Source organism: Silene latifolia, unplaced genomic scaffold (assembly GCF_048544455.1).
Source record: "Silene latifolia isolate original U9 population unplaced genomic scaffold, ASM4854445v1 scaffold_167, whole genome shotgun sequence".
Classification (NCBI taxonomy): domain Eukaryota; kingdom Viridiplantae; phylum Streptophyta; class Magnoliopsida; order Caryophyllales; family Caryophyllaceae; genus Silene; species Silene latifolia.
The window spans coordinates 141,549-160,713 of record NW_027413146.1 but is presented as its reverse complement, the minus strand read 5'-3'; the positions used below and the strand labels follow the sequence as shown (position 1 = coordinate 160,713).

The 19,165-nt window shown below is 37.6% G+C and overlaps 2 protein-coding genes across 3 annotated transcripts; one reads left to right on the top strand and one right to left on the bottom strand.

Annotated features, from left to right (window-relative positions):
* Positions 1 to 11,343: 11,343 nt before the first annotated feature.
* LOC141638046 (triacylglycerol lipase OBL1) lies at positions 11,344 to 14,260 on the top strand. Of its 2 annotated transcripts, XM_074447495.1 has the most exons (5): positions 11,344 to 11,886; positions 12,719 to 12,927; positions 13,040 to 13,073; positions 13,151 to 13,806; positions 13,943 to 14,260. In XM_074447495.1, the coding sequence occupies exons 1-5, from the start codon at positions 11,475 to 11,477 to the stop codon at positions 14,201 to 14,203; spliced, it is 1,572 nt and encodes a 523-aa protein (XP_074303596.1). In that variant the 5' UTR covers positions 11,344 to 11,474; the 3' UTR covers positions 14,204 to 14,260. The 2 variants fall into 2 exon arrangements, with proteins under 2 accessions (XP_074303596.1, XP_074303597.1); XM_074447496.1 differs by lacking the exons at positions 12,719 to 12,927; positions 13,040 to 13,073 and having other exon boundaries at positions 11,346 to 11,886.
* A 100-nt stretch (positions 14,261 to 14,360) lies between these two features.
* LOC141638047 (uncharacterized) lies at positions 14,361 to 16,877 on the bottom strand. The gene is made up of 4 exons (XM_074447497.1): positions 16,744 to 16,877; positions 16,237 to 16,460; positions 14,741 to 14,867; positions 14,361 to 14,642 (listed from the first exon to the last, which is right to left on the bottom strand). The coding sequence occupies exons 2-4, from the start codon at positions 16,410 to 16,412 to the stop codon at positions 14,565 to 14,567; spliced, it is 381 nt and encodes a 126-aa protein (XP_074303598.1). The 5' UTR covers positions 16,413 to 16,460; positions 16,744 to 16,877; the 3' UTR covers positions 14,361 to 14,564.
* Between the last annotated feature and the right edge of the window lie 2,288 nt (positions 16,878 to 19,165).

Sequence of the window (19,165 nt, the reverse complement as noted above, 5' to 3'; positions counted from 1 at the left end):
AGGAGTGGACTCGAAGTGAGGTTTTGAAATGGGTTTTGAGGCCCGAATTTTGACTCGACAATTGGACAGAGTTTCGACTTGTTTTGTGCTAATGTTAGGCCCATATTTCGAAAATTTACATTTTGAAGAAGGATTTTGAATTTACAAAAATCGTCATGACTTTGTTTAGAAAATTGTGATCATGTATGGTACAAACAATATACAAGCATTATAACGGGATGTTGAGTGCATTTAAAAGGGTTTTGGTTTAAAGGGTGGGTTGCCATACCGAACAATCAAACCCGAAGTCTGTGGAGAGGCTCGTACCAAACAAGAGTAAGGCCGATTCCTAGTCCATTTCCTCAAGTAGTGAAAGTCCTTGATACAAACAAGAGTAAGCATCATGGTATGGATGACGCCAATCGCTATCCATCCTTAAGCCCAAATAAGAATTTGGACCGTTTAGACGGGACGATTGGTCGAATGGGTTAGGTTGGGCCTAGGAAGGCCGAATAAACGATCTAGGAAGACCGAGTTATGAAAACCGACAATTGTCTTGTACAAACTATTCCCTAACCTTGTTCAAGTTTCACCATTTTGGCTACACGTAAGTGTATTATCCCCAGCGGAGTCGCCAAACTGTGGACGCGTTTGCATTTGTGTAGTCGCCACCAATTTATTGTGGAAAATTGGAAACCGTTCGAATACCTCATGCCATGTCAAGACACAAAGTAGTGACATGAACACCAAGAACTCGTTACCCTTAGCATTCTATGTCTAGAATGACTCTCGTGGATGCCAATGAACACGGATGTTCACAGAGATCTGGAGTAAGGGGTGAGGGTACGTATTAGGAAGCTCTTTTGATCGAACACCTAATCTCGCCCGCCTCGATAGCGGCCTCTACTAATGATTAGGGAAGATTGTCTATACTCGATATATTGTCGATTATATGCATGCAATGCAACATCCAATAAGTTAATCCTAGCATGTGAGAATTAACTAAGTTGGTGAACAATTAATTTATCATGCAATTAATGTCAAAGTCGGGATTTAAGTTAATTACATGTGAAGGCATACAAGTGATACAATAAAGGAATACAATAAATGCAATAAAGAAAATTACAATGATGATTACATCGGATTAATTGGTTTATGTCGAAAATACTTTTAAAACGGATAATTTGGAAAGGAAAGAATAAACAAATGAACAGGAATTAGGGTGATAATACGGATAGTAGAAAAATTAAATACGTAACTAATAAACTAGGTCGAGGCAAAACGGGAGTTCAGAGACAGAAATCAACCAGGAACAGACGCAGCAGAGCTGCATCCTTTGGAAGAGGCGCAGCAGTTGTTGCGTCTGTTCCTTGGCTCAGTTCTGGCTGTGAAGCCGGAATTGCAAGTCGTTAACATTTGTTGGTGATTTTAATGCTTGATTAATATTATTTGACTCGGATGAAAGTGATTAGCATGTTATTTACATATGATTGATGGTCATAAAAACAGTAAGCATGGATGGAACGAAATTAGAACGAATTAATTACAAGATTAACAAAGATTAATTAGCAAATTAATGAACTAACGAATTAATTAGATTAAACAGATTATTAATGATGAATTAATGATGGTGACGATGAACAAAAGGTGAAAAATATATCAATGACGAATTCCAGAGGTTCAATATGAACAAATCGAACCTCTAAAACCCGAGTTTGATTTTAATGACGAAAACCCGCAAATATGGATTATAAGGGATTTAAGTCGGGAATTTAATGACGAATTAATTACTAATGATGATGGATATATTACATGTCAGAATTATTATGCTTAAGTTGCGTCAATAAATAATGAACAATTGAAAAACAAATTAAACAAACGAATCATCAAAGGACGAAGGAAGAAGAAAGGAAGCAGGAACTGCGGCAGCCTCACGAAGAGGCGCAGCAGGTGCTGCGTCCCTTCGAAGAGGCGCAGCGATTCTTTGCGTCCTTTCTCGACGTCTGTCTTCTGATAATCCGTAAAAAGGGTTTTAAAACATGGTTTTACAAATCGGTTTTAAGAATACTTTCGACATAAATCTTACAATATGATTACAATAAATAAATAACAATAAATAAAATAGGGATTTACACCCTCAGACTTACATGTTTGACGAAACGAGATGAACTAAGTATACGTTTAGTGATGCTCGACTCGAATGTAGACGAAAGTGCCCTCGTAAGAGGAGATTAAACAGATTGATTAAAGTTGATTATTGTGGAGTTGGTCAAATTGGTAGGTCATGCAAAACGAGGTTGGTACTCAGAAGGATCCGAGCTTACGTGGTCGAATGTTCAAGCACGTAGACGCCAAAAAGTAAGAACGTGGTCTAGAATGCAAAGGGAGAAGAGAAGGGCGGACACTCGCATGAGAAATATGTGATACCGAAGGTCTCTATTTATACTAATCACACGGAGGAAGTAGGGTTTTCGGAGAAACTTTGGAAGTGAATCTCGAAAAGATATGAAAAAGATACGAAAAATACGCAGAAAAGGACTTGGGAAGAGGCACAAAGCAGTAATCGCGTCTCTTAGAAGAGGCGCAAAGACTTGCTGCGCGTCCTTTCCCAAGTGGTTTCCTCCTGCGGAAGAAAGATTTCCGTGTTTTGGTTATGGAATAACGGATTAATCTTGTTTTCCTTAATATTTTGTGTGAATATTACGGGAAATTATTTGCCAAAGATTAAAAGATTGTAAAATATGGAATAGAAATATCCTAACATTCCAACATTCGACTCGGTTTTAGAAAATGAAGACGGTTTTTTGACCCGGACTCCAAATGTACTCTAATTACTGCCAACACGACCGTATCGGCACGTAGATGACATTTAAGAGGTAGACACAAGTGTTTGAGCTATCACTTGACGATAAACTTACGAACTGTCACAAATTGTTCCGCGTACCAAACATGCGGCCCAATCATCACCGGGTGGTTTGCGGGGGGTGCAGAAATGAAGTATCTACAATTTTAAGTAGTTGTTTGAGTAATTGGCAGTGGTTATTGTATAATTGTTGGCAATTGTTGATTAAATTATCATGTTGTTGTATTTCGTTTCCATGTAATTGTTCACAAAGTTGTTATATGGTTGAATGGTATGTTGTTTGTGTGTAAATGAGCGATAATCTACTACTTTCGGGTGTTTGATAACAAATGATTGTTGACAAGTGATTTAGATGAATAGCTTAGTGTTGACAAGTAGTTGATGGAGGAATAAATTTATAGTCGTGTTGGTTTATATTTGGGTAATGACATAGATAAGTGCAGTGATAGTCGAGATGGTTGTTCTTTTATGTAATGCATGTTTGGTGATTCGATGGGAAGTTTGATGACTTGAGAGAAAGTCGTGTTGTGTGATGTGTGCTAAGGTAGATAATGATGATGGTTGATGAACATTCATATCGGGGTGGTATTCATGAACGGTTGTGTTGGCCCTTGTCGGGATGGTTAGTGGCAGGTTACCTTGGTCGCTTTGCCCTGTGTCGAGGGGAGGGTGAGTTAAACTTCGGGGACGAAGTTCTTTTTAAGGGGGGAAGACTGTAATACCCGTCCTTTTAGAGACCCTTTGACTGACCTTAGACACCTATTTTAACCTTCGGAAACCTTGCGAGTTAAACCTTGTGACGTTGTGGGCTTTAGAGTTCGTGTCACTCGATCTAGCGGAGGCTACTCGATCGAGTAGCTTGGGCACTCGATCGAGTAGAGGCCACTCGATCGAGTAAGTGGGTTACTTGATCGAGTAACGTGAGTTCAGCGGGGAATTATAAATCGTGAAATCGAGAAACTCAAATCATTTCCCCACCTTTCTTCCTAAACATAGATGCCGTCATTTCACTTCTACTTCACCATGGTTCATCTCCTTGAGGCCTTTGAGAGTGGTTACACGATAAGGATGGGATACTTGAGTCGGGTAGCGGTCTTGACGCCGGATTGCTTTGCGTAGGTATGTTGTCATCATCATCATCGTCTTCCTTGATTTCAGTATGGTTATAGTAGTAGTAATAGATGGTTATGCTGGTTGTTATATGTGGTTTTGGTGGTTGCTTGTTGTCTTATGGTCGTGCGCGAAATCGTTGCGGTTTGCTAAAAGTAGGTCTTCCTACTCAGTGTTGTTGGTTGTCTAGAGTGTCTTTTGTTGTTGTATGGTTGGTTTAGTGTCGTTGTTGTAGTTGTAGATTGGTTGTTGCTGTCCGTGGTTGGTTGTGGTTTTTTTTCTGTGGTTCTCGAGGTGCGTCCTCGGCTGAGTGGAGTCACTTGCAGGAGTGGCTTCACGCCCTTAATTCGCCCTATGTGGAACCCGCCACAGAAGGGGATGTGCACATTAAGGAACATAGGTTATCGCTCGGATTAGATGAGCGCGGCTTATGTGGGAACGGCTGCGGTCCCCCACTAGCAGGACTGGACCTTCGGGCAGTCGGAGATGTGTGGTTGGTTGGAGGAGGTGGTGTGTGTTAATTGCGGTATTTTGTTGTGTCTGCTTTTGTGCTTGTTACCTCAGTTACTGACCTTGTGTGGCGTTGTTGTGTTGTCTTCGTGTGTTGTGTCTGTCGTGATCCACTATGGTGAGCAGTCAGTCTTAGCAGGTTGATGTATGGATCATAGCTGGGTACTTGGAGGGATGAGTCTACCACGAGTCATGGCAGAGATAGTTCCACATAGCTGATAGTAGTCATGAGTTGTATCTTTTGTATCGTCTGTTTGGTTTAAATCACTTGTAATTAATATAACTGTTCTTTTATCGACATTTGATTATTACTGTCCTCGGGCAACCGAGATGGTAACGCCCTTATCTGCTAGGGAAGGTCTTGTTAAGGCTCCTTGGTAGATGGGGGTGTTACAGAAAATGCCTTATTTTTACGCATCATACTCAAAACTCCACTCTTTCAAAATTCAAACTCCATTTTACGAGAGGAATTTTAAGAAACCAAGAACACAAACAATTCATCTTCATCATTTCATTTCAAAAACACAAAACCAAGAACAACAAGCATTCATCCTCATCTTCATTCTATCTTCATTTCTCCGTCAAAACACCAATATTTCATCTTCATTTTATCTTCATCTTCCTTGTTGAATTTTGTTTAGAGTTTGGGTGAGGATTAATGGCAAAAATCAAAGCAAAGAAGAAGAAGAAGAAGGTAGTATTTTATTTGGTATATATATACTCCGTACATATGGTAACATAATGTAAAACATTTTATACAAATGGTGACATGAGAGTATGTGTATAAACTGTTACTATCTTAGCCAGTGTATCTAACCATTGTATAAAATGTTTTACATTATGTTACCATATTAGTCAGAATGTTGTCATATTAGTCGGTGAATGTAACCATTGTACAATGTTTGATTAGAATTGAACAATCTTAGGCTGGTAACATATAAGAACACAGTGAATACATGGGAGTATGTCTATAATATGTTAACATGTTAGTCAGAATATGCAACCATCTTACAATGTGTCTATAATATGTTAACTTGTTGCATGTTTTCATAAATTGTAACCATTTTAATTTATTTCTGAACATAAATGGTAACATAGTATGCTTTTTGTGATGATATAGAGCATCAAAAGCCGTTTTCGAAGATGAACCGCTAGACGCAAAGTTCATAAAGAGTTACATCCAGGTTGCGGTGAAGAAAAGTGTGGCGGGCATGGGTGATGGTGCAGCAACTAATAATGATGGTGAGGCTAAGCAGCGCTGAAAAACAATGAGAATGCAATGGTGGTTGTAACTATTTTACGATATGTTTTGATTAGATTTGATTAAAATGGTAACATGTAAGAATACAAATGGTAATATGGATGTATGTGTATAAAATGTTACTAACTCAGTCAGGATATGTAACATTTCACAATATGTTTGATTTAATTTTAAGAAATCTTATGGTTGTGTTAAAACATTGTTCATGTTGTTTGAAATAAAACTATAACTTGTGTTTGATGTTTGGGAACTTTAGTTTAGACATGTTCTTTCAGGCGGCATAGTCCCCAAAATAATGTCCGCATAATTTGCCAATATGTTACCGCTTTTAGAATGGTAACATATTCGATAAGGATGTGAACATTATAGGCATACATTACCATTGGTTACCAACTTCAAAATGGTAACAGATTGTACACTTTGGAACATTACTTAACATATATAATGTCATAGGTAATTCCCTTTTTTAAATGGTAACATATTGAAAAAATTTATGAACATAATTTGTAAAATACACCACCATAAGTAATACACAAAGAATGACAACTTGTTTACATATTTATCCATTATGTTACCAATTTCAATATGGTAACAATTTGTGCAAAAATGATAACATTACTTAACACATACAATGTCATAGGTTGATAGTTAATTCACTGATTTAAATGGTAACATATTGAAAATAAGTGCCCCAAAACACAAAACACAAGTTATAGTTTTACATACAATTTAATTAACAACAGTTTTAACACAACCATCAAGCATGTCCAAAACAAGTTCCCAAAACACCAAACTATTGTTTCTTGGCACGACCTCCACCTTTTGCAGCATCACCCACGACCTTTTGACCTCTTCTGATTGTCATGCGTGTGTAGCATTGACTGTACTTGGGATACTCAATGGTAGGTTCAGGTTCAGGTGTGGACTCATTTGGATATGAAACATCGAAATATATATTCTGTCACCATGTCAAGAGAACAATGTTACCATAATACAACTGGAAGAAATGGTCACAAACATTTGATAATTGATTACATTTTATAATGCTCCACAACTTTACTAAACAGTTCAACATGTTGAGAGTTTAACTTTATATGTTACCATCCTGACTAATACGTACATTAATAATAATCAATAAAATTAAGTTATATCCACAAGTAGTAATAAAAATGTACCCTTTGTAACAAAATATGGAACCTCTCAGTTTAGCAACATTTCCAAACAAATTGGTCACAAAATATACTCCACAAATACAGTTCACAAGTATAAATTGTCACCACATCGATATAATATGTCACCATATATGCATAAGTCAGAAAGGGTCACAAACAGTTGATAATTGGTTACATATTATAGTACTCGAGAACTTCCCTAAGGCCTAAGCTGGTCTCCCTGTTGACAGTTTAATTCTATATGTTATCATTCTCAGTTATATGTTCACTTATAATGATTAATTAAACTAAGTTATACTCACAATTAATAAAAAAAGTGTCCAAGTCTATAAACATAATGGACCATATTAAATTAAGTTGAAATGTAATAGGATACGAAATAAACCAAAATTAAAACAGCAAAAAAATCCGTAAAAATGAAAAAGCCAAAATTAAAACACCAAAAAAATCTGAAATAACAACAAATCCTATTATCGCTCCTATTCACATTCAAACAAAAATTTCAACTATGATCAACCAAAAAATGAACAACAAACCCTAAAATGACCCAAAAACAACAACACATATGAAATCAAAAGTTGAATACTGAAATTTAAAATACCTTCTTTGGGCTCGACACTTGCATGCATCGTTTTTCTAATATTCTTCTTATGTGGTGTTTTCTTTGCTACGGTTTTTCTTGTAGAGACATGGGGCAGCTCGTCCACCATTTTATTTCTTACAAGTTGTTGTTTTTGTTTTGATAATAATTTTTTTTACAAATTTTGTGAATGTTAAAATGTGATTTTTAAGAGATTTTGGGATGTAAAGAATGAAAAATGAGATGAAAAATGGATGAGTGGACCGATTAACAACGGAAGGAAGGAAAATATGGAGGTGATTTATGATGCAATTGGTCTCCATTGTGACGGGTTATCATTTGTGACGGATATTTTGTGAGATAAAATGGTAACAAAATTGGTTAGTGGAGAAAGGGGACCACATGAATAGTGTTGCAGAGAGAGAAAAAGTGGGTACATTGTGAGGTAAAATGGTATCCGTCTTCAGCTTGTGACGGATATGTCATGTCTTCAATGAGAATTTGTGTTTATGATGATGGGAGTCGGAGACAATTGCATTAAATGCAATAGTGTAAAGGCAAATAATTGTTATTAAAATAATGGTGAAGTACATGTGAGGTACACAATAGTCTGCCTATCTCATTTTTTTTGTCAGCCACTTGCACCTTTTACCCGGTTCATTTTTTCATCTAATATGGTATGTATTCGATCCATCGCAAGTTTGCGACGGATAGCGCCGTCACAAATGAGAATTTGTGCTACTATATTACATATATACTCCATATGTCAAACCATTTGTTACCTTTTTTATTCATTGTAAGTACTCCCTCGCATCCAAACCAAAGGTAACACTTACCTTATTCGTACCATTCAAACCAAACTAGTCATTCCTTTTTTTGGTAAAAAAAAAACATTACTAAAGACCCCTCATACGCTCTTATTATTTACATACAATGCCATCATATTTGTGGCCCTCTTTTAATTAATTTGCAAGTGACCCTACTATATTTCCAATACTACCCTTTTTCCAATTTTTCTTAATACATGTGCTCCCTCCCTAGGAGTCCATTTTCTCTCTGTTTCCTAAAAAGAAATGGAGAAGCAAGTTCTTATCAATGGTCTTGATCGTATTTTGACAATATCTAACGGTTCTAAATTTACGCATAAAAATTAAAGAAAATGAGGATAAGAGGGGAAATTATTATTTAAATAGATTGTGAGAGAAATTGAAAGAAAGGAAATGGAGAGGATCCATTTCCCCTAGATGGGAGAGAGTATTAATTTAACACTTAAATAAACGGATGATTGGACTACACCTACTCTCGAAACGTGAGTTAATCCTAGGCTCGACCCACATAGGACGGTTTATTTTTGTTCCGGGTGTAATTCCAGAGCAAGTATTGTTACCACTCGTGCCTTGTAGAATGACGTCTTTGCTTGAGTCCTCCTTTGACCTCTCCTGAAACGATGAACAAACTGAGGGCTCGGCTTTGGCCGAGCGTACTCACTCCGACGCTCAAGTCAGTAAACTTAAGAAGCCGATGCAGAAATATTTTTGCACAGTACTTGCGCAGAATATACGCTCAACGTACATCGGAGCCCATACCACGGCATAGACTACGCTGGGGGCAAATTGATGGGGCATATTCTGCACCGCTGACCAAGTCAACATATTGAGCAAAGTCAAAGATGTCCACAGCAAAGTCAACGACTTAGACAGCCTAGCCGATGCAGCCCATCGGCCTGTCACCTGGGTCTCGGCATGGCTACCAGCCCGCCGGGGCACATATCCGAATACTCGTATCCGAGACCCCTCGGCCGGCCTGCCATGGGTCCATCGGCCGAGGGTAGAACGGTCTTTCCGCCTGCTAGCCACTTGGCCACTACGTGACAAAAGGTGAAAGTTTATAAATACTCCTCAACCCTCATTGAGGAAAGGATCCACAATTTAACCTAAGAATCACTATTCATCTGTTAATATCTTCCTTATCTCTCTACAATATACTTAGCCAAGCAACACATACTTAATCCTTTAAGTTTACTGACTTGAGCGTCGGAGTGAGTACGCTCGGCCAAAGCCGAGCCCTCAGTTTGTTCATCGTTTCAGGAGAGGTCAAAGGAGGACTCAAGCAAAGACGTCATTCTACAAGCCACGAGTGGTAACAAATATCTGCTCTGGAATTACACCCGGAACAATTTTGTTTCTGTTTTAACGGGGCCAAGCTAAACTGCAATTCTTGGCTTTGGCTCGGCTCTAGTAGGGGGACAGGCTGGGCTAGGGTAGCACATGAGCTGTCAGGCTGGTTGAAAATTGGTCGGATATGGAGGGCTGACCCGAATTAGGCCGAGCTAGCCCGCCACATTGGCCATATCTAAATACATCAATACTATATATTAAATCCAGAAACCAAGGGATTTCAATGTAATTAAAGAAAGTTATACAAACTAATTATACTATATAGTTTAAAATCAATAGCACCGTGTGATGGACCCGATTAAGGGATCTCAATGCAAATATTATATAGTTTGGGTTAAAATTAAATTTTATAGAAGTTTGATAATTTTCATAAACATGGTCAATTTCCTTAAAATAAAATAATTGATTAAGATGGTCAATTTCCTTAAAATAAAATAATGAATTAAGATGGTCAATTTCAAGGAGACTAAAAGAAAGAAGATGCCTGGTAATTTTCCTAAATATTTATAGAATACGGGAAGGTGGTCAATTTTCTTAAAATAAAATAATTAATTAGTATAAACATACACGCTTATGGTATTAATTATTATCATCATAAAATTATATATTAAATTTAAAATCTATGCAATTTTGTTAAACTTTATAGTTTATTAGATGTATAGAGATGTTAATTATTTAACATACAAAAATATAATATAAGTAGGTTATAAATAATTCAAGTTAGATTCCATAATATATAATATTGCATAATTCTTTCGATTTGATTTAATGCATATATGTAATATATTTATATAAATATATAATCCTCTTAAAATTGCATGCCTAAGTAGTAGAAGTAATTTCGTTAGTAAAGAAAAGAATTGTAGTAACATTGGATATAGGTATATGATAGTAATCACTCATTTGAATAGTAAAAGTAACAATATTATCAGCGAGATTAGTGAAAGTGGTAGAAACAACAACGGGAGTAGTGAAATAATCAATATTAATGCGGCAATAGTGAAAGTAACAATAATTACGGCGGGAGGCGGGAGTACTGAAATTATTAATATTAATGCGATAGTAGTGACAGTAACAATAATTACGGCGGGAGTAGTGAAAGTAACAATGATTACGGGCAAGTAGTGAAATGTTATTACTAATCTTTCATTTATAAGAGTAAAATATTAATAGCGGGAGTAGTGAATTTGTCTCAAAATTTATTTCATCGTAATTTTAGGATATGTCATAGAGAAATATATTAATGATAAATGTATGGATTATGCAATTTCAAGTAATTTTATTTAATGAAAAAAAAAATTAATGGTAAATAGAGGTAGTCCGGGCGAAGCCGGGCATCAATACTAGTACTCATATAAATCTGAACCAGTTGTATCCGAATCACATTCAACCTATTTTATATAGCTATAATAGAGTTGTTTATGAACGGGACGAGACTCATTATTTTCCAAAAATTACAAAATTTCGATCCAAACCCCCCACGGCCCACCACCCAAGCCGACAAACCTGCATGACCGTGGGCCAAAAAAATCATACAAGTTTAATCCGCGTTTGACCAAACCCGCATTTGACCACCTGACCACCTCTATGGTGTAAGCACGAGAAGAGAAGTTGAGTACCATTAGTACACGTGACAATATCACCAGATCTATCACCGTAACACTTCACTCACTTGATTATATAATAATAGCGTAAACAAAAATATCATTTAATCACATCAATATCTTTGTCCCTCATAATTTACAACACAAAAGAAAAACTAAAAACATCATCTCTATTGTTTTTTTTTTTGACAATAATACATCATCTCTATTGTATTTACATGGATGAGTGGAAATACTTAATCCTACGGCCAGAAACAGCTTCAATTAGTGACTTATGGAAATTTTGGAGAAATGATGATTATTTAAGTGGCTCCAAGTTTATACAAATTAATCTTAATAATAATAATAACAATAATAATACTATTACTAATATTATTACTATTACTAATAATAATATTACTATTACTAATAATAGTAGTAATTATTATGAAGGTTTTAATGAAGATTATAGGGGATTGTTTGAAGGTGGGAAGGATCATAGATGGGTGATAGTTGTATCAGTTATAATGATGAAGTTGTTAAGGTTGTTTAGTAAACCATTGAAGTGGTTTGGTTACTTGGTTGATTTCTTGCTTAATCTCTTCATTCTTAATGGGGACTTTCTTGGTTTTGTATTCAATTTGTTACAAGGTATATTTCATCTCTTCTTCTTCTTGAATCTTAATTGACTATTTTAAATTTTTGCGACGTAATTTTTGATGGAATTTTCATTCTTGGTATGTCGTAAATTGGCTTCCACATATATATGAGTGTTCCGCATGGATACAAAAGGAGAGTTTACCATTATATAAGCTCTCTATTGTTATTTGGTTTTAGAGTGAACCTTTATGAACTTATGAAGGGAACTCTCTCTCCTCTATTTGGGTGTAGCTCAGACTCGTTTGCATGAGTTAGCACAAACATTTTAGAGTCTAATTTGCTACTTTCCTCCGTTCGGTTATTTGCTTACCTTTGGTTTTAGCACAAAGACTAAGGAGATATTAGGGGATCATTTGAGGGTGTCCTTGTTGTTGAGTGACAAGTGGACTTTAGGTTAGTTGGATGTTCAAATTACCCTTCGAAAATATTCTTAATATAAAAAGGTAAATAAATAACTGGAATACGTAAACAAATGATCGGGACAGTTGGAGTAGTTTAATGTCTATGTTTCAGTACCATCTACTACAGAAAGGTTTTTTCTGTTATATGGAGCCTCAAACAGTCTTTTGGGAATCGGAACTCTTAAATTCATTAGACGGCCTTGGTCGTAAATTGTGTGCTTTTGACGCTGGGGTATGATTATATGGGTATATCCGATACGAGTGGGGGTGGTTTATCAAAAGTAAGTAAATGGATCTGATTCGTCTAATAAGGCAATCATTTGTCCTGGGCAGTGAGCAAGTAAATTTCATTATAATTGACATTCATGCTGGTTAGAACTTTGGAGGAGTACTAAACAAAATGAGATTGTGGAGAAGTGCAGGAAAGCTGATACTTCCACAAAGAGAAACATCAACTTTCATAAGCGCAATCGGACATTTGGATGGTCGCATTAACTTGTATGAGACTGATCGTTTTGAGGGGAGAATTATGATGAGGAACAAGTCTCTTATGGACCTCTGCATTATGGCTTCCAAGTTAGCTTATGAAAATGTTGTTCTCGTTAAAGAAGTTGTCGTTAATAGTTGGAAGGCAAGCTTTCTATTCAAAATTTACGCTTTGAGTCAGAGGTAACGCCGGTATCAATAATCAGCAGTGAGTAACTAATGAAGGTTTTTTTATTTTGTTATTAAAATTTGTTCAGATGCACTTTGTGGATTTCTACAATGGCTGGAATGGTAACATCTCTGAAACTTTCCGCCCTTTTGTTGGTTTCACTGAATTACTTTGATTTTCTTGTCGTATATCTTAACAGAATATCATCAGCAGAGGTCTACCCAAGTCTTTATCTTCTGCGATAAGCCTGTCGATGCTAATCTGATAATAATAAGTTTCAGAGGCACTGAGCCCTTTGATACTAATGATTGGAGTACAGATTTCGACTATTCTTGGTACGAGATCCCAGGAGTCGGGAAAATTCACTTGGGATTCTTAGAAGCCTTGGGTTTAGGTAACCGAAATGATACTAAAACATTTCAGCAGAACCTTCAAGTGAACGATGTCTCTGCTGTCGATCAAATCTCTTCATCGGATATGGGACAACTAACAGCCTATCATGCTGTAAGAACCAAGCTGAAGGAGTTATTGGCAGAAAATAGCAGTGCAAAATTCGTCGTTACTGGGCACAGCTTAGGTGGGGCCCTTGCGATCTTGTTCCCAATCGTGCTGGTCTTACATGGCGAGACAGAAATGTTGCGTAGGTTGTTTGGCGTCTACACATTCGGGCAGCCGAGGATTGGAGACAGGGAACTAGGGAGGTTCATGAAAGCTCATCTCTGTGAGCCTGAGGCGAGGTACTTCAGAGTTGTTTACTGCAATGACGGTGTGCCTCGAATACCTTATGATGACAAAACATTCTTGTACAAGCATTTTGGTGAATGCCTATACTACAACAGCTTCTATTCTGAGCAGGTCTGCTTCATTTCCTTTAATCTCGGGTCAAATTTTTCAAGCGGTGCCCGATGCTGTAATTCAGAAACTTTAATCTGAAAAAAACAGAGATAATTATTTACTTAGCTGTTTTTTCTTCTGATCTGTATATATGCAGAAAGTAGACGAGAAGCCAAACAAGAACCTTCTGGGGTTAAGGTACCTGATTCCGGCATACATGAACGCAGTCTGGGAGTTGATCAGGGGACTAACAATGCATTACATGCACGGTTTAGACTTCAAAGAGAACTGGGTTTCGATACTGGTGAGGATAGTAGGACTAGCATTACCGGGTTTATCTGCTCATAGCCCCAGGGATTATGTCAATTCTGTGAGATTAGGGGCTCAACATTCTCTTCACATGTCCCCTCTGGAATGAATAGCCTTTTTGTAATACTTGCAAGTTATATGTTTAAAATGACAATAGTTTTCGTTCCTGGTTCCGGACTTGGGGGTGTTTTAGTGTACTTTTGTTCATGTAAAAGTGGTCAGCAATGTATTATCATCATTTTGCCTCAGTTGCACAAACCATCCTCGGAAAACTGCTAATAAAACTCGATCAATGCTGTCAAAACTATTCTCTAATCATGTTACCAAATCATCGTTCACAAAAAACATTACATCGTAACTAGACACTCTGGCCTCGACCAAAACTGCCAAAAACGTACATTATTCTCAAATCATGAAATCCTGATGCCAAGAGACATGATGTTACAGCAACTGAAAACTGAAGATCATAACTAGTGTGATGAAGTATCAGCAGGCCGAGGAATGCTCTTGTACTCGTAGTTGTTTATATCGACTTTCTCCTGGAACGCCTGTCAAGTTCAAAGCAAGTGTGTTTGTTGAGGTAACCTTTTTATGAGTTATTCAAAGGTTGGGTAATCAATAAAATGAAGAAGCAAGGTTCAATTACCTTGAGTTCATCCTCCAATGAAATCTTTTTAGGCTGATAAGCATTGAGAGGTCCTGTTCTCGAAAGGGCTTTTCTTTCCTCTATGATTTCCCACTCATGATCGTCTTTCACTTTTGCGATATCCTTGCTGAATTTCCGACAAACACATAGTTATTAGTTATGCTCTAAATTATACTACCTGATACAATAAAACAGAACAATAAATAGCCGTACATAGCAGACTGAAAACACCACACAGGGCGTTATTTCTGGTGATTACTGATTAGCGACACATTTTAGATCAAGAGGTAATGTAAACCTTTTGAAACACGCTCTAGAAGCAATACAAAATTGCAAATTCGCTCTGTGTTAAAAAGTGACAAGTCTAGCCAGAACCCAGAGGAGGAGTAACTAATGAGTACACCGTACTGAAAGACCCTTCAAATTTTAAAACTTGAATCTTAAACGAGTAATCTTACGATACAGAAAAGCTTTTGTAGCACAAACTGAACATTCAAACGAAATGAGCTATAAAAATACATTGTTGCCGTCATATTCTGAAAACCAAACTTTCATGGCTACATTCATTTGGTAGTGACTAGTGAGTCATCTCGAACAAATATATACAGCAAAATTACTTTCCCTTTCGTAGGATTAAATGCCGCCAAATCAATGAAGAAGCATAACCGGATCCACATTCAGGCAAAAGTTTCAGTAATTCCACAATAATATAAGATTCAACTACTCAAGAAGGCATTTATCAACTCAAAAAAAAGGCTGAAAGATCCATCAATTCCATTCCGCCTTCACATTTCACATTTTCACGCCGTCAATAGAAATCAACCATCTATCCTTCTCCCAACCGGCCAACCCGCTCACCCCCATAACCACGCTCTTAATAGCAATCATATATTAGATCAAATCAATTACAAGGAGACAAACAACTGTGACAAATTTACTCTTGTCAACCGCATTTGTATTACCATGAACGAGATGAGGCCAGGACTACTAATCAAGTCTTAAACAATAATCTACGACCATCGTGGAAGTAGAAAACAGAAGTTGATTAATGACTATATAGCAGAAGTTATGAACGAATGTTAGTATTAAAGCTCGTATAGCAAGCTCTACCAACCTACTAGAACATCAGTAAATATAATTACATAAGAATAACATAGTTTCACACAGATTTATATCGATAATAACAATTCCCCACAAAACATATTGAGAACTAACAATCCTAGCCATTTCTTTACTTTTGGAGTCAAAGGAGCCACAAGGAAAGCAATGCAAGGGGAATGGGGAATCCAAATTATCGACCTAATGTCCACACAAAATATATCGAGTTTTTCCTTTTGGAATCAAAGGTGCCACAGGGGCAGCAATACAAGGAAAATGGGAGATCCGAATAAGCGACCTAATGTCCACAATACTGCATCTGAACCATTAGGCTAAGACATCATCGATAGCCAAAATATATTGAGAACTAAGAGTAACAACTTAGTAAAAGTGAATACCTTCCTTGCAACATATGGCCAAGACCAATTGTTCCAAAAACAGTGAGTGAAATAAGAGGAAGCCCATATCGTAAAAACGGGTTCTTTCTCCCTAATCGCTTCAAACCCGCGTACTTTAAATTCGACAATGCCGGATTTTTCTTAGAATCAACCATCGTTCCCTCAACAACTGTCATTTTTAGCTCATGCCCACCTCTTTATTCACTGTCCTGCGAATTCACAAACTAAAACACAACCCCATAAATCAATTAACCAAAAAAAATCAAAACTTTGAAAAAATTTGATCAAGACAATAAAGTAAACTAACCCAATATCATATTTTTTCAAAAATTAATAGGATCATACATGAACATTAATTTGTGTAAAATTGATTTAAATGGATTTGAGAATAAGAATTGCAGATAATTTGGTTAAAGAAAACAATAAGATAAACAAAATGACTGATCAGTAATTAATGGAAGAAGAAGAAGAAGAAGAAGAACAAGAAGAGACTGAAGAAAAGCTTACTTGGAAAATGAATAATAGCGGTTGTGGCGCGGTTGTTGATGTGGTGGGTTGTTCTCAAATGAAGAGAGAGGCACCAAGGGGAAGGGGCGGGGTTGGGGTCTTGTGGGATGGCTGATTAAAACTAAAACAATCGAGCAAATTTTATGCAAGACGGTCTCACAATATTTTTTTTTTTTTTTTTTTTTTTTTTTTTTAAAAAAAAAACTAGACCAGGTAGCTACATCCGAAAGATCTTTATGAAGAATTGATCGAAGACATGTTGTATATGAACCTTTTATCTGGGTTTCCGAATTAACTCCTTACACCGTAGGACTTGGATGATATATTGATGAAGTTAAGAGCCGTTTTTAACACCCCCATACTCCGAGTGCCTTACCAGGACCACTCAGGTATGAAGACATCACCATCTCGGTTGCCCGAGGCATGATAATCAAATAGACAAAACAGAAACAACATTTATTATAAATACTTTAATGAATGAATACAATCCTTGAAACCCAAACTGAAAGTACGATACATTATTCCAAACTAATCGTTCAATCGAAATGTAAATAAATACTAAACTACAAATGGAAGACTCTATCGTCATGTCGTCGCCATCCCAGCCTATCCCAAAGATTTCATCTCAATACCGCTCAATATCCGCCACCATCCCCGAATGGATCACCGCAGTTTACAAAACAACACCGGGTCGCATTAATCACACAATCAATATACATACAACAATAAGACAAATGGACAAATTAACGCCACACACACACACACACCAACCAACCGTCTCAATCATCGATCGTCCACCGGACCACCGCCATGGGGGGGACCGCACCTGCTCCCACCTAAGCCCCGCTCATCGTACGAGCGATAACCCCGCTCATTAATGTGCACATCCCTTCGTGGCGGGTTCCACAGGAAGGCGAAACTAGGGCGTGAGATCACTCCCCAAAGTGACCCCACTCAACCGAGAACGCATCTCGAGAGCCATAGAAACCAATCACAATCACAATCACAATCATCATATCAACAACTAACTACAACACATCACCAATATCCCATTATGGGACTAATACCGAGTAGAAATCCTACCCGAAAGCACAACACGCAGACGGTATCTCACAATTGTCTCAAAACTCTCCTCTACGAATTCTCCTCCTATCATACATAACACATAAAGACTACCATTCAATTCCTACTCATAAAATCCCCAATTGCTAAATTAGGGTTTCAACCACCTTATCAAAACATTATAAAACTTATGTTAAAAGCTTACCCTCGACGCAAGGAATCCAACGACACGAACTACGATGCAAACCGACCGTCCGAACTCCGGAATTGTCAAGAACGCGATTAGGAAGAAGGACTGATCGCTTTCTCTCTAAACAGGTTTTAGGTTTTGGTAAAAGTGTTTTAAAACAAAGACGAATATGTTTATATACCTTAATCGCGTAATTAACAAAACCCGAGAAAACTCCCCGATAAACCTGGGACACTCGATCGAGTACCCAAGGTACTCGATCGAGTACCCAAGGTACTCGATCGAGTACCCCCTACTCGATCGAGTGCCCCACTACTCGATCGAGTGCCCAACAGTCGAAACTATTTTATTCTCGCAACATACCCTTACTCGACAGAGTAAGGGCTACTCGATAGAGTACCCCCAAGACCATAAATACGGAGTATTACAGTCTTCCCTCCTTAAAAAGAACTTCGTCCCCGAAGTTCAAACCACAACAAAAACAAAGGTACTCCCTCAACATTCCCGACTCAACCATCAAACAAAAACATGATACAAACCCAAGACAAACATCCCGACACAACATATAAAAGGTGTATAAAACTCCTAAAAACTCTCGCGATCATCTCCTACCCCCTAAAAGAAACAAGGTTACGTCCCCGTAACCATACATACCTGATCAAAAAGGAAAGGGTAGCGCTCTTTCATGATATCCTCGGCTTCCCATGTAGCTTCCTCGGTCTCGTGGTTAGACCATAGGATCTTAAGCAAAACTGTCTCCCCACTCCTAGTCTTTCTAACCTTTCGGTCTAGGATCTGCTTAGGTACCTCAAGATATGACAAGGACTCATCTAGCTCTAAACTCTCTGCCTCTAACACATGTGACGGGTCACTCACATACTTCCGCAGCTGCGATACATGAAACACATTATGCACTCTCTCTAACGCAGCAGGTAAAGCTAGACGATAAGCAACCTCTCCAACTCGCTCTAAGATCTCATAAGGCCCTATAAACTTCTGACTTAACTTGCCTTTCTTCCCAAATCTCATAACTCCACGCATAGGAGACACTTTCAGAAGAACTTTATCCCCAACCTGAAACTCTATATCCCGGCGATGTAGATCTGCATAACTCTTCTGTCGATCCTGAGCTGCTCTCATCCTTTCCCTGATCATCTTAATCTGTTCAAC

Excerpts from the sequence above, each read along its gene's own strand:
- LOC141638047 (XM_074447497.1), bottom strand. The coding sequence starts at position 16,412 with ATGACAGTTGTTGAGGGAACGATGGTTGATTCTAAGAAAAATCCGGCA. Across the intron at positions 14,868-16,236 it reads GGCCATATGTTGCAAGGAAG|CAAGGATATCGCAAAAGTGA; the intron begins GTATTCACTTTT and ends TCGGAAATTCAG. Across the intron at positions 14,643-14,740 it reads CATTGGAGGATGAACTCAAG|GCGTTCCAGGAGAAAGTCGA; the intron begins GTAATTGAACCT and ends TGAACTTGACAG.
- LOC141638046 (XM_074447495.1), top strand. The coding sequence starts at position 11,475 with ATGGATGAGTGGAAATACTTAATCCTACGGCCAGAAACAGCTTCAATT. Across the intron at positions 12,928-13,039 it reads TTGTCGTTAATAGTTGGAAG|ATGCACTTTGTGGATTTCTA; the intron begins GCAAGCTTTCTA and ends AAATTTGTTCAG. Across the intron at positions 13,807-13,942 it reads ACAGCTTCTATTCTGAGCAG|AAAGTAGACGAGAAGCCAAA; the intron begins GTCTGCTTCATT and ends GTATATATGCAG.